The sequence below is a fragment of the Talpa occidentalis genome, unplaced genomic scaffold, assembly GCF_014898055.3.
Source record: "Talpa occidentalis isolate TD23 unplaced genomic scaffold, MPIMG_talOcc4v2.1 talOcc4.3, whole genome shotgun sequence".
Taxonomy (NCBI): Eukaryota; Metazoa; Chordata; class Mammalia; order Eulipotyphla; family Talpidae; genus Talpa; species Talpa occidentalis.
Genome location: NW_023603184.1, coordinates 127930372 through 127946386, shown reverse-complemented (window position 1 = coordinate 127946386; position 16015 = coordinate 127930372). Strand labels below are relative to the sequence as shown.

The 16015-nt window shown below is 38.0% G+C and overlaps 1 protein-coding gene across 2 annotated transcripts in view; it reads right to left on the bottom strand.

Moving 5' to 3' along the window:
• Positions 1-275: 275 nt before the first annotated feature.
• Positions 276-16015, bottom strand: part of ZDBF2 (zinc finger DBF-type containing 2) — a 33506-nt gene continuing 17766 nt past the window's right edge. For both annotated transcript variants that reach the window (XM_037523916.2, XM_037523917.2), the window contains exons 5-6: positions 11496-11623; positions 276-9394 (exon numbers count right to left, since the gene is read on the bottom strand). In XM_037523916.2, the coding sequence (XP_037379813.1) occupies positions 2335-9394; positions 11496-11623 (7188 nt within the window). In that variant the 3' untranslated portion in view covers positions 276-2334. The remainder of the gene's footprint in view (positions 9395-11495; positions 11624-16015) is intronic.

Genomic DNA, 16015 nt, shown 5'->3' with positions numbered 1-16015 from the left:
TATCTAATCTGCAAATTAAGTCAAAGTATATTTTGACAAAGGATCGCATCTTATATCCTACCAAATTTTGAGCAAATTTCATTTCTAATTTAATTTAAATTATAATTTTTACAACTTCAAGTTTTCAAGTTTGTGTAAAATAATAATGATTACAAGAACTTGGTAAACATTTCCAAAATGTTTACAAAAAATAATCAGTAATGTATTATAGTATAGTAATATACTATAGTATTATAGTATAGTATAGTAATATCAATTTTAAATACAAACCTCTTTCAAAAATGGTACTAAGAAATGTTTCTACAGTGAAAATGGTAAATTTTTTTGATTTTGTTTTCATTTGAATTACCAAAGTGTCCTCTCTGCATGGAGGTACCACAATGTATGGTTACATAATTACTTACTATATTATTTCCACATGATCTCCTTACACTAAAAGCTTACACTATGTCTACTAACAATACTTAAGGGAATTATGTGTCTACTTCATAGGAAGACAATAATACCCACATATAGAATATTTCTTATAAATTAGCTGCTGTTACCATAATTTGTAGGACAGTTTTCTTCCCAAAATTGGAGGATTATTTTAAACTAGTATTCCAATGTGATATTTTCAGAAAGGAACTTAAAAGCTCTGTATATGAAAGAAGGTTGGAGTTGCTTTGCAGCCAGAAACACAAACATGTGTCTATTATTTTCAATATAAATACTGTTTAAAATCTAGAAGAAATCACAACATACCATCAAAACACCAATAGGTTAAATAATGTCTCCTGAAATAAAGCTCCAGTTAGAAACCAACTGTTATACTATATTTCATTAATTCTAAAATATTTTTAGCCTGAAATTATCTGATTTAGTGTCAATAAAATACAGAAGTAAGACAATATAGCTAATCTTTATATTTACCTTTAACATTAATGATAGAAAAGGATCCAGTGTTACTGGATTAAGAGATTAACCTCAAGCCTAAACTCTATCTTTTTAACATCTTTTATTTGAACTATTAAAATCAGTTAGCAAGTTTAAGGAAAGCCAAACTAACATACAAATCATGGTTTTCCGCTTGCAAAGTGGGTCTAAGCTTTATTTGATCTTTTAGAATACTTACTATAGGGCCTCCCTAGTGGCGCAGGGGTTAGAGTCTCAGTGCTATCAAGCTGTTACTAGCCACTGCAGCAAGAGTGCCATGAGTTCGATCCCTGGCCAGGGAACCAACCTGCATGGCACAGCAGACCTTTCCTGTCTCACCTGGTGCTCCCCTCAGCAGTATATTCCAATAGATCTGCCTGTTCTACTCCCCACTTTGTCTCTGGTGAATTCTCTCAGGCCCCGCACCTCTGGCCTACACTCCAGTTCTTGTATGCATAAATAAATAAAAAATAAATCTTTAAAAAAAATACTGACTATAAATAATTTCTTAATAACAATAAAGATCTGCCCAAATTACCAATCCAATAATTTCAGTTCAAGCTATTAAAAATGATATGGTAATATCTAAGATAGCTTAAGAAACAAGGTTATAAAATAACCTGGACTTTCATATTAAACCACCAACCCTTCAGGTGAAAAGAAAGTAAAAGTGGTTTAAAAAAAAGCATAATCACACTGGCAAGTTCATTTTCTCCTTAGGATCTAGTAACACTAAAGAAACACCGCAGAGATTTTAAGTGTGTGTGTGTGTCCAAATGAGCATTAGAGACCTGCAGATCCAATTTAAATGCATTAGAGAGTTTGTGTATGTAAATAAAATTACCAGGCAGTTTTTCAAAACTGGATTAAAGATTATGGAATCTTATTCTCGGCAATATTTTTTTTAAAGAAAGATAAATTGTATTTTGTGATTATTTCAGTCAATCCCTCTCAAAATTTGAGGTAATTTATGTTTCCTCTTTTTTATTATCTGATTAGAATACAGTATTGACAATACCACTCTGAAAGAGACCGTAAGTATGTATTCATTTACAGCAATTTTTAAAAAGTAAAAATGTTTGCCATGTTTACAACTGCAATGTTATAGCCTGCTGATATATGAGATACAATCATGAAGAATAAATTAAGAGGGATATGATTTGAGGGACAAAATTGTACATATACTGTACCAAATTATGTGATATAAATTAAAATGAAACTCTTCTACAGTAAATGGACAAAAGGTGCTTGCGAATCTTAAAAAATAAAAATCTTCAACACTAATCTTAAATAAATATAAAAGTTCTGAAAAATATCATCTATAGCTAAATATTAATTTTCCCAACAAAGATGGAGAGCTATGTGCACTAAAGAAAGTACTAAATACATTCCACTGACCCACTGAATCGTCAACTAGCATTAAAACAAAGATTTTGCGTTTACCTTAAATTTAGTTGATAGCCTCGTGCCCATTCTATCAGAACATGGCACCACAGAACACATACTTCTTAAAGCATATACCTTAACAGGTTTAAAGGGCTTCCTTGGTTTTTTCCTACGGCATTTTCCCTTACCATTCCTCTTCCTCTTACGTTGCACAAGGTTGGGTGAAGCCTGCACAGGTTGCTTGGGAGAGGAGCTTGCAATAGCTCCCACCAGGTGCTCTTCAGGACTAGCAGATGGAACCGAGGAGCCAGAAAGTATCCTGGCTGGTATCTTGGCCTTCTTTAACCTCCTGACATCAGCTCTTTTCTTAAGGTGCATTCTAATAAAGATGTTTCTTGATTGGTACTTGTGACGCAAAAAGACAGAGAATTTGGAAGCATACTTTCGAATTATATCACTTAGTTTTGTCCGAATCCAAATCGACTGTTTTTCTGTAGCAATTCCCTTTTTTTGCTGGAGAATAATTGGTTTATGAACCATTTTAGAAAAACCTGGCATATTATTAGTTGTCACCTTCCTTCTCCGAATCTTCTTTTTACTTTCTAAAGACTTCTTTGTAACCAATTTTGGAGAGATTTTGGCAACATCATAATTGGGAAGAGTTAACTGGAAATTACTTTCCCTGGGAGCTGCACTAGAATTCAAAATCTCTGCCTCTTCCAGAGACACAGAAGATCCACTGGCCCACTCACATGCCACTGATTCATTTCTCACAAAGCTTTGCAAATCGACATTGCCATCTTCTACATTTAGGTCACTCCCATCAAAATCAGTGTTAATCCGGTCCTCTCTCTCATATTCTGGTACTACTATATTCAAAGGAGGATTACTTTCAGTTTGCCTATTCAATGGGTCGGGAGAACTCAAGGAATTCTGTTTATATCCGTACTCTATGTTAAAGCTGCAATTATTTGTCTGACTATGGGGCCTCTTTTTAGGGAGGCTGAAGGATTTATCACCTTCCTGCAGCTTAAACATATTTGAAGAAACAACACAGAGTAAGGCGTTGGGTTGCAAAGGCTTCAGAACATGAGTACCCAATTCCGGAGATTCAAGTATTCCAATTTGCACTTTCATTTTCTTTTCTCTGTCCCTCTGTGAATGCTTCCTCATTGTTAAGTCTTCCTCCTCTTGCCCAATTATTTCTGTCCCTGGGTGACTCATGACATTGGTTTGAGTTCCATGGCTGACTTTTACAGCCTGGCATCGAGATGCTCCTCGCCATGGTTGTTCATAAGGCATTTTCAATTCACAATAATGACTAAATTTATCTAAGGCCACTGAAAAGTCATCAATATCTGAAATACCTCCTGTATGATAATCATAGTCTGAGAAAACTTGAATTGATGTAGTCTCCTGATTTATATCAGCCCAGGTAACCTTTTCCCCGTTACTCAATTTTTTTTTTTTAATTTTCCTGGTCTCACAGTCATCATCAAAGTAACAGTGGAAACGACCTTCCCGGAATTCCTTCACAAGAGCACTAATTTTTATATCTTCCTCTGTCATTATTTGAGACCACGTTTTCCCCACAAATGAAGGGGGTACATGAGGCAAAGCTTCAAGAACTGGTTCATCAAGATTATTTTGTATGGCTCCTCTTCCTCCTGTTTTTCCTGGGTTCACTACAGAATCAACCACGGGAACAGAGTTTGAATGGGAATCATAGTTCTTTTCTTTCCATCCTGAATACATCTTCTTTGATACATCTGTTTTATTAACAGCTTGGTGAAGCTGGTCAGTGTCTGAATGAAAAGACGGATCACACTGAATATTCCTCCCAGAACAAGATTCACAGCTCATGAGTTCTATATTTTTACGTTTTAACTTCAAAAAATTGTCTTTATCAATCATTTGATGGATTGTTGACTCAGGAGAAGGATTCCAATCCATTGCAGAAACACTAGATTTACAGTTCTTATCTTTTAGGTCAGTATTTTCCAGATCTTTCTGAAAACTGACTTTGTCAGTTTTCTGTAGTTGGTGAACCACTGACTGAGGAGCATCTTCCCATTTAAAAAATTTTTTAGGACTACTAGAATCACAGCTCCTATCTTCTAGGGCTATATATTTCACCATTTTTTTATCAGGTCCATGTGACGGATAAGTCAAGGACTGAAGAGAGGCATCAACTTGAAAATTTATTTCAGATCCATAAGACGCACAGTTTGACTCTTGGAGAATAATATAGTCTTTCTTCTGGTTTACTACTTTGAAAGTTTCTCTAGATTGGTTTATCAGTGATCCAGAAGAAACTTCACAAACATATCCTACTGGAGAACTGTAATAGTTATGGCTCTCACCTTCTAAACAGAAACTTTCTGCATTTATACAGCTCATTTCTTTAACAGTCATTTGAGGTGAGTCAATCACTGGCTGAAAAGTGGAATCAGAATCAGGAATTATTTCACAATCATTATCACTGGTCACCAGGTCCACAAATAACATCTTTTGAAGATTTGGTTCTTTGATTGACACTCCATGTTGTTCAACTACTATATGAAGAGGAACATCAGAATCACATGATTCACTGGTCTTTTCTTCCATGTCAAGATGCTCTTCCTTCTGAAAGTTAATTTCTTTGCAACCCACTTGAGGTTCATCCACTTTTAACTGAAGACAAACCCCAGAATTACATTTTATTTCAGAAATAATAGATTTATAGTTTTTACTTTTTAGGTTATTCTGAGCTTTCTTTTGCAAATTTATTTCTCTGACAAGAGACTGATCAGCCACAAAGTGAACAGGATTATCAGAGCCATAACTTACTTCAAAATCACCTAGTTTATAGCTCTTATCTCCCAGGTAAACATGATCTTCCTTCCAAAGACTTACTTCTTTAACATCTTTTTGAAAATGGTCAGTCACTGACTGAAGATGATCACCAGAAGCAAAAGTTGTTTCAGGTCCACAAGGAACACATCTCTCATCTTTCCTATTGGCATGTTTCTCTTCTAAAAGATGAGGTTGCTCAACCACTGATTGAAGAGGGACATTTGAAACATAAATTACATCAGAATCACTGGTTTCATAGCCCTTTCCATCTAGACAAACATGTCCCTCCCTCACAAGATTTATTTCTGTAATGTCTTTGTGAATTTCATTAGCCAAAAACTGAAGAGGTTCATTACCATCAAAATTTATTTTTGAATCACTAGGCTGGACAATCTTATCTTCCAAGTCAACATGCTCCTTCCAAAGTTTGATCTCCTTAACGACTTCTTCAGTTCGACCAGATGTTGACTGAAAGATGACACCAGAATCATACACAATTTCAAAACCTTTAGATTCATCCCTCCTACCTTCCATGTCAGCTTCATCCTTCCAAAGGCTTATTTCTTTAACAGTTTCTCTAAGCTGGTCAGCCACTGACTGAACAGGGTCATCAGAACCAAAACTTATTTCAGAACTGAAAGACTGACTGTGTTTACTTTCTAGCTCAGTATGTTCCTGCTGCAAAATGTTTATTTGAGGCTGATCAACTACTGACTGGACCAAGAAACCAGAATCCAAACTCATTACACTACTACTGTATTGGCTGTTCTTTCCTTCCAAGTACACACGGCCTTCATTTTCAAGTTTCATTCGTTTAACAGCTACTTCAGGTTGATCAGCCACAAACTGAAGAGAAACATCAGAATTAAATAATTTAGAACCATGATTTTCATCAACATTATTTTTCAGGTCAATATCCTTTTCCTTACATAGGTTTGTCTTGTTAGCCACTTCCTGAAAATGTTCAGTCAATGGTTTAGGAGGGTTGTCAATATAAAAACTTATTTTACAATCATTAAATTTACTGTTTGCATCTTCCAAGTCAGTATGTTTTTCCTTCAAAAGGCTTCGTTGAGGCTGGTTAATTACTGAATGAAGAGGAGAGGCAATATCCCAATTTATTTCTAAACCTCTAGATTCAGAACTTTTTTCTTCTGGGCCAACATGGTCTTCTTTCAAAACAACAATTTGAGGTCTTTTAGTCATTAAAGGAGGGACACCAGAATTTAAAATTATTTCAGAATCACTACATGTAACACTCTTGTTTTCTTCAACAATATGCACTTCTTTCTGAACATTAATTTCTTTACCAACTACTTGAGATTCTGTCACTGAATAATGAGGTTCAGAAAACAAGTTTATTTTAGAACCACTAAATTCAGCACTTTTATCTTGGAATCTAATAGCACTCTTTTCTTTTTGAGGCCATATTTCTTTAATAACTGCTTCAGGTTTATGAGTCACTGATAAAAGAGGGACATCAGAATCCAAACTTATTTCAGAAGTACTTAATTCATTACCTTTATCTATTATGTGTTCTTCCTTCTGGTTATTTTTTTCTTTAACAGTTACATCAGGGTGATTAGTCACTAAATGAAGAGAAATATCTGATTTCAAATTGATTTCAGAATTACTAGGTTCATTATCCTTATTTTCTGATTGTATCTGCTCTTCTTTCTGACATTCTACTTCAATGGGGTCTTCAGAATGTTCATCCATTGAATAAAAAATATCGTAGTCCAAACTTAATTCAGAACTACTAGATTCATTTTCCTTATTTTCTAAGTGAACTTTCTCTTCTTTTTGAAGATGTAGCTTTTGAACAGCTACTTCAGGAGGAGATACATAAGAATCTAAATTTATTTTAGAACCACTGGGTTCATCATTCTTTCGTCCTAAGTATGCATACTCTTCCTTCTGAAACATTTCTTCGACATCTATTTTAGGCTGATCAGTTCTTGAGTAAAGAAGCGTATCAGAATTAAAAGGTATTTCAGAATTACAGGATTCATTATTCTTATTTTTCAGATCAAGAGATTCTTCTTCATAAACAGCTACTTGAGGTGGGTCAACTGAACAAAGAATAATATCAGAATCAAAGGTTATTTCAGAACTATCTGATTCACAGTTCTTATCCTTGAGGTTAATGTACTCTTTTCTTATTTCCTCAATATCTAGCTCAGAACGCTCAGTGACTGACAGAAAAGGGGGATCAGAATCAAAAGTCAAGTCACAACTGGAGCACCCACAGCTCTTAACTTCCATGTCAACATTTGACTCTTTCACATTTATTTTACCCAGAGCACCTTGAGGTTGATCATTTGTTGGCTGGTAAGGAAAATCATGAGAATTGAAACTTAGGTCAGAAAGAGTGCTAGATTTAGCACTCTTATTTGCCAAGTTAGTTGCTACTTCTTCAGAGTTTACTTCTTTAACAGCTTCTTGGAAATGGTTAGCTACTAACTGACCATCAGTGTGAGAATTCATTCCAGGGCCATATGATTCACAGTTTATATCCACTAGATTAGTTTTCTCTTTCAGAAGATTTATTCCTTCACCGGTCCTCTGAGGTTCATCAGTCACAGTATTCACAGTATTCAGAGAGACATCATAATCAAGATGTGCTGCAGTACTACTGGGTTTTTGATTCTCATTTTTCAGGTAGACATGTCTATCCTTTAGGTTTCCTTCTTTGACAGTCAGTTGGGGATGGTCAACTACTGAGTGAAGAAGAACGCAATCATCAAAACTTGTTTCAGAACAACTGGATCCATAATTCTTATCAACCAAGTCAATGTGATCCTTCTTCTGAAGTTTTGTTTCTGTGACTACCACTGGGATTTGGTGAACCACTGACTGAAGTGGGTAAAAGGTATCAGCACTTACTTCAGAGCTGCTAGATCCATAGTCCTTATCAACCAAGTCAATGTGCACCTCCTCAGGAAGGCTTACAACTTTTGCACGCTGTTGGGGGTAGTCTTCAGTTGACTGAAGTGAGGCATCACAATTAAAAGTCATCTCAGAATCACTAGATTCATAACTTTCATCAACCAGGCTAATGGGCATTGCCTTCTGAAAACTTGTTTCTTTAACAATTACATGAATTTGGTTAGAAGCCACCTGAGGAGAGCTATCAAAATCACAGCATTTCTTTTTCTTATACTGCAAATCAGCACGTACTTTACTTGAAAGGTTTCTTTCTTTAGCAATCACTTTAGATTGGTCAGTCAGTGAATGAAAAGAGGGATTATAATCAAAACTCATTTCATACCTTCTCAATTCATTGTTCTTATATTCTTGGTCAATTTGCCTTTCCTCCCAAATGTCTTGCACAAACCCTTTAGGTTGATCAGATGCTGAATGAAGAGAGCCACAACCAAACTTCATTTCAGAACTCACTGAGCTCTTATGTTCCAAAAAGGCTGACTTGTTAAAAACCAAATGCTTTTCTTCTTTCGTATGATCCATATTAGAAAGCTTCTCATGATACTTTGGAATGGCATCTTCAGGGACTCCTTTATCAGAGGGCATGTCAGTTTTATTTTGGCTTACAGTTGGGTTTACTACTAATTTGGAAAAAGGTTCACATTTTAAGGCGCCTTTAGTACCCATTACATCATGGAATTTAAAATCAGTTGTCAAAGTTTTACCCTGAATCATCAATTTATCTGAATTTATACATAAAGATCTCCTATTTGACTCCTTAGGTTTCTGATATGAAACAAAAGGAGTTTCTAGATGACACGACAGCACAGGATTTTTAGAGTTCCTGCCTAGTTGTTCAAAGTATCCATCAACTTTGTCAGGGGCGCATTTGCTAATAGAACCTACATGGACAGCTTGTGATAACTCAGTAGTATTAGTTGTGAGTGGTTTAACACAAGAATTTTCAGGTAAACAACTAGCAGGAGCATGAGAAATCACTGAGGAATATATTGAGTTTTGTCCATAATTTGCAGTTTGACCAATACCTACTTGCTGAAATTCACTCAAACCACTCCCAATTTTATGAACAAACTTCAAGGGCTGCTGTTGTCCCTTCTCTAATTTTTGAATAACTGATGGTCGGACTGAAACACCCTGTATATATTCCTGAGATTTACTAGGCCTGGAATATAACTCCTCATTAGGTTCACAATGCTTGGCTGATATTTCTCTTCTGACTCCAGCATCATTCTCAGACATTTCTTCAGAAATAACACTGTCAGTAGGAACCACTTCAGAATGTGATACAGGAAGTCTCTCATTTTGTATTGATCTAAAAAGGAAAATCCATAGAGATATTACAATATTAGTTTAAGACATATAAAGGCTATATAAGTACTTTCTTTCTATCCTGTGCCAGACTCTTAGAGGACAGAGATTCAAGACAATCACACCATGCTGTATACTATATACATTTCAGAGATAATAATGAGTGCAAAAGAAGCAGGTAGCACTACCAATTGCTGCTAAATAAGGACAAATGGCTCCCAAACATGAGAAAAACTAGTAAAATTATGTATCATTTTTCGGTTCTCAGAAGGGTAAACAGCAAAATGTTTAAGACATGTTACTTAGCCTTGTATGTTTCAGTTTCTTCCTCAAAAAAAAAAAAATACTATTTTCCTTCATGAAATTGTTTTGAGAAATAAAATAGTTATTATATGTATGAGCATTTTTTTTAATCTTCAAAATATCATTCACAAATGTTATCTAGTATTATTTTAATACACTGTTTTGGCAAAGGTGTTATATAACACAGCACTTTAATATCTGGTGACATTATATATTCATTTAATCTCTATGAAGAACAATGTGGAAATGCCCATTAAAATTGTATGGGGAATATAAAAATAAAATTTATTATTTAAAAAAAAAATTTTAAATGCCAAGAGGACTCTAAGGAGACATGACAACTTAATGTAATATGACTATTCTGGAAGGGAATCTGAGACAGATAAAAACATTAGGTTAAAACTAAGGAAATCTGAATAAACTAGAATTCAGTTAATGTATTATATTAGTGGTTCATTAATTACAACAAATGTACCATAATAATGCAAGATATTAGCACTAGGGAAAATGGATAAGGAGTTATAGAGAAACACTCTGTAATATAGTCTCAATTTTTCTGTAAATCTAAAACAGTCTTAAAAAATAATCCAGGGCCTCCCCTGGTGGCACAGTGGTTGAGCGCTGGGCTGCGAGGCTGCCCGCAGCCTCTACAGCGCCAGTTCATTCCCTGGCTGCGGGCGAGGGTCCCACAAAAAAAAAAATAAATAAAATAAAAATAGATAATATAGAGCTAGATTAACACATAAAAATACCTTTATTAAATATTTTTCAATCTGAAAGATGCCACAATTGTCTGAGAAGATCTGTACATGTGTCAGCCACATATACCTATTTTTGTAGCATGTCATAAATATTACTATTTATTTGCCATAAAATCATTATCTTAATTAAATTATAATATTGTTGGCATTTGTAAACTAAGAAAGTTAGCTCTGGTATCAAAATAATACTATGACATGGAAAAATTCTATACTTTTTTATACTTCTGAACTCTAATCAAATTTCAACACAATAACTGCTTGCCCTACTTTTTCAAAACCATAGAAGACTATCTCTACTTGTCTTAAATACTATTACAACATTCTGAAAATTAATTTTGTAACATTTGGCTATGACTAAACAGAAGAAAGGAAAGAGAAAAAGAAGGTAGAACCAAAATCAACAAATTAGCAAAATCAAAAAAAATACGAATCACCATCTAGATATTTTGAGTTTTGATTGTATTTATATGTGTGTGTTGAAAATTAACTAAATCAATTGATATTCTTAGTCATTTTAAGCTAATTTTACAAAAAAAATGGCCTTAAAATATATAACCATCAAAGGTTGAAAACATTTATATAACAGGTTAAAAAGAAAAAGTCTTAAAATTATATAAAATATATCAAAATCTATGGTATATGATAAAAATGTAAACTTCACACTTTTAAATCATCTATTTAAAAAAGGAATTAGCAAACACAAATTAATTAAATAACTCAAGAAGATATAGTAACAACCCAATTCCCAAGAAAGTTGACAAGAAAAAAATAACAAATAATGAGTTGATTTTTAATTAAATCTAAAATAATAAGAGAAAACTTACAGTGCTGAGACAAGGGGAGGGAAAAAGAAGAAATTTTTAAAAATAAACTAGAATTTAGAAAGCTTATAAACAATGTGGGATTTGTATGGAATTTAAAATATTTATGGAATGAAAATGGCATTCAAATCAAATATACACAGCCTCCTGAGTTTGGTCCCCTGCCAGCAAGGTGACCCACATTGCCCAGCGCTATCACCATTCCACTAAGCTACTTCACCTGCTTTCTTGATAATGATGTGGGTGGTGCCGCAGCACGTCCTGCAAGAAACGTTCCATCAAACTCGAGGTGGCCCTCTGTCGTCTGTTCTGTGTGGTCAAGTATCTGTGCTGACTGCTGGTCACATGCTAGAAAGAAAAAGGAAACTAAATTTTTTTTTCTGGGAACTTTTTTTTTTTTAAAATATTTTATTTTATATAATTCTTACATCATTTTTCATTTTTGTACAATGTATGCATTTTCATTTTGGTTATATTCCCCATACAATTGCACCCCCCCTTATTTTGACCCTAATCCTCCCCGCCCCCCCGCCCACAGGGTGTCTCTGGTCCACAGTTGCTTGTTGATTTTTATTTTTACTTTGTATTAATTAGTCTTTAAACTAAATGTTTTTATTTATTTATTTTTTAAGATTTATTTATTTGTTTATTTATACAAGCACTGGGTATAGTCAGAAGTGCGGGAGGGTGAGAGAATTCACCAGAGCCAGAGCGGGGAGCAAAGCAGGCAGAAGGACCAAAGTGCACTGTTGAGGGGAGCAGCGGGCGGCAGGAGAGGTCTGCGTGCCATGTGGGACCCTCCTGTGGTGGCTGGGGAGCAGCCAACCGCTGCGCCACCGGGGAGGCCCTAAACTAAATGTTTTTAAATGGATAATATTAGTAGTGAGAGTTTCACATAATGACTTCATTATATGGGCCTCAAGTATATACTCTTGTATGCATAAATAAATAAATCTTTAAAAAAAGGTGTAGTATACACACACTGGAGTACTTATTCAGTGATTAAAAAAGATAAACTCTTAGCATTTGCGGCAACATGGATGGAGCTGGAAGGGATTAAGCAAAATAAGTGAGGAGAAAAAAAGATAAATAGCAGAAGGTTTTACTTATGTGTGGAATATAGACAATCCAAATAAAGGATCATGAAAAAGACAAACCTTTCAAGCTGACCAGCATCAGAGGCATATAGCAGGGGAGAGTGAGAGAGAGGGGTCAAAACAGGGGAGGGAACAGCACAAAGGACTGTGGTGGTGGATCACCGGTACTGTGATGGTAGGAAAACTACAACGACTACACCCAAGGGGAGAATTCAAATATCATCCAAAAAATTAACAACAATGTAAGAAAATTAATTTTAAAAAAATTAAATGTTTTCTTATAAGAAAAAGGCATCTTTCATATTAATGACCCAATTGAATGATGAGAATTTGCAAAAGTAAGGACACAGTATTTGTTTGAACACAATTTTAAATCTAATTTCTGTATTTTCATCTTAAGAAAAATCTTCAAGGTTAGCCAAGAGAGTTTTTACATTTCCTGTTAGAACAGCATAATCCCCAGGGCAATGGGAGGTTCCAGGTTCCTGTCCCCCTCCAAGGAAGGGTAGAGCTGGGCTGGGGGGTAAAGACTGGGAAATGGACTGGGAAAAAAACAGCAGAGAAGCAAGCATGGTAAGAAGCAGAGAAAGGGCCTCCCTGGTGGTGCAGGCAGTTGAGCGCAGCACTGTGCTGTGAGGCTGTCCACAGCCTCTGCAGAGCCGGTTCAATCCCCGCCTGCCTCAGAGCAACTCACATGGAGAGCAGACCTCTCCTGTCTCGCCCACTGCTCCCCTCAGCAGTGTGTTTCAGTTGGTCTGCCTGTTCTGCTCCCCACTCTGTCTCTGATGGATCCTCTCGCCCTCCCACGCATCTGGACTGTACCCTGACTCTTGTATAATACAAAATAAAAAAAAAGAAGAAGAACAAGCAGAGAGAGATGGAGAAAGAAGACTGGAGGAAGCACCCAGAACAGAGAGATATGTTAAAAATGTCATGGGAGGGCCTCCCCGGTGGCGCAGCGGGTTGAGCGCAGTGCTGTGAAGCTGCCTGCCCGTAGCCTTTGCAGCACGGATTCGATTCCCAGCCGGCCAGGGCGATACTCACATAGTGCAACAGACCTCTCCTGTCTCACCCGCTGCTCCCCCCAGCAGTGTGCTCGTCAGTCTGCCTGTCCTGCTCCCCGCTCTGTCGCTTCCCGCTCTGTCTCTGGTGAATCCTCTCACACCCCATGCCTCTGGCCTGTACCCCAGTTCTTGTATAAATAAATAAATCTTTATTTAAAAAAAGACTGTCGTGGGAGAAATATCGAGATGAGGCAGGAGACACGGAGATGAAAAAACTCACCAAAAACATTCTGAAGAACAGAAAAGGGGGACTTATTAAAATACACTGCTAAGAAAAGCAATGGGAAAACAGAAGTCTGTGGGTGAAGGATTTGGGGCTCCCTTTTATAACTTGTTTGGGCAAGTTAGTGCTGGGATGTATGATCTTAGGTATCGACCTTTGACAAAGAATGTGTCCTGACCCTACTTCCTTCTACAAGGTCAAAGTGACCAATCTTATGGCCTGATTCCCATAGCAACCTTATCAATTCCCTTTTTCTATTCAAGCCTCCCAAACCTTCCCGCTGGGCAAAGGGTGGGGGCTTAGATTTTAACCTTATTAAATGATCCCCAGACAAAGAGGTCTTCTTCCATGTCCCCTCAAGTTCTTGGTGCAAGTCGAGGCCTAGAAGCAAGCAGTTTCTTCACATGTCTTGCCAATCTCCCCAGAAATCTCCAGATGCCTGCATAAAAAGGACATGCTGACCCCTGCCCATCTCTCCCTCTTTTTTTTAATGCCTTTGCATAAATACTCTTCACTGTGACAAAGAACAGGGCAGTACAGACTATGAGTCTGCTGCCCTCCTCAGTTTGCCAACAAATTAAACTACTTTCCTTCTCAAACTGTTTTCTTTTACTGGCTGAGGGAAAGTGAGACAAGCGTTTTGTAACACCCTGCCCGCCAACAGACCCGGCAACTGCAGAAGGATTTAAGCCATCTGTGGTTAGTCAGCCCTATGGGAAAGTTGGTGTCCCCAAGGTACTACTGTATGGGGAGGGGGTCCCCAGGGAAAAGGTAGGTTCCAGGAGAAGGAGAAGCTGGGGAGGGAGGAAGCAGGATGGAGAGCAGGAGGAGCCTAGAGGAGACACACGGAGCAGAGAGACATGTGAAGCAGCTGCACTTGCTTCTTGGTCTTAGACCCACTGAAACAGATGTGGGTGAGAGACCCGTGGGGAGGTTAGCAATGGCAGCGTTGATCTTGGTTTTGATTTTGCTCCTTCTGCCCCAGATGTGCTGGGCCCCTTTCTGCTCCTTTCCTATGGGTCTCCATCAAGAGGTGCTGTTAACAGGGTGGTCCCCAGGGAAAGGGGAGGTGCCAGGTTCCCTGCCCCACCCAAAGAGGGGGTGGAGCTGAGCAGGGAGGAGAAGAAGCTGGAGAGCAGACTGGGGAAGGAAGGAAGCAGGATGAAGAGCAAGAAGGAGACCTGGAGAAGAGACATGTGAAGAAGCTGCACTTGCCTTTTGGTCCTGGACTGGTTGACACAGATGTGGGAGAGAGACCCGTGGGGAAGCTAACAATGGCAGTGTTGATCTTGATTTTTGATTTTGCTCTTTTTGTTAGGGGTCATCCCATACTTGTTTGTTTCTGACCCTTTTCTATGTGTTCCTGCTAGAGGGTGCTTTAGACTTGGGGCAGCTTTCAGGCCTTGCTCTGGGTCAATCCTGCATATGGGTAACTTCGGGTGTTAGATTTAAAAACTATATCCTGGGCCTCCCTGGTGGCGCAGCGGTTGAGCGCTGGGTTGCGAAGCTGCCCGCGGCCTCTGCAGCGCCGGTTCGATCCCTGGCTGCTCCCCGGCCACCGGAGGAGGGTCCCACATGGCGCGCAGACCTCTCCTGCCGCCCGCTGCTCCCCTCAGCAGTGTACCTCGGTCCCTCTGCCTGCTCTGCTCCCCGCTCTGGCTCTGGTGAATTCTCTCACCCTCCCGCGCTTCTGACTGTACCCAGTGTATGTATAAACAAACAAACAAACAAATAAATAAATAAAAAACTTTAAAAAAAAAAAATAAATAAAAACTATATCCTTTGTCTTGTCTGTATTGCACACTAATTGTATTGAAGTTCCTTTCCATTAAAGGTCTTATATGTTTTGTTTTGTTTTGTTTTAAAGATTTATTTATTTATTTATACAAGCACTGGGTACAGTCAGAAGCGCAGGAGGGTGAGAGAATTCACCAGAGCCAGAGCGGGGAGCAGAGCAGGCAGAAGGACCGAAGTACACTGCTGAGGGGAGCAGCGGGCGGCAGGAGGGGTCTGCGCGCCATGTGGGACCCTCCTCCGGTGGCCGGGGAGCAGCCGGGTATCAAACCGGCGCTGCAGAGGCTGCAGCCTCTTCAAAACCCAGTGCTCAACCGCTGCGCCACCAGGGAGGCCCTGTTTTTTTTTTTTTTTTTTTAAAGACTGATTTATTTATGCATACAAGAACTGGGGTGTATGGGCCTCCCCTGGTGGCGCAGCGGTTGAGCGCTGGCCTGCAAAGCTGCCCGCAGCCTCTGCAGTGCTGGTTCGTTCCCCGGCCACCGGCGAGGGTCCCACAAAAAAAAAAAAAAAAAAAAAAAAAAAAAACTGGGGTGTAGACCAGAGATGCGGGGGGTGAGAG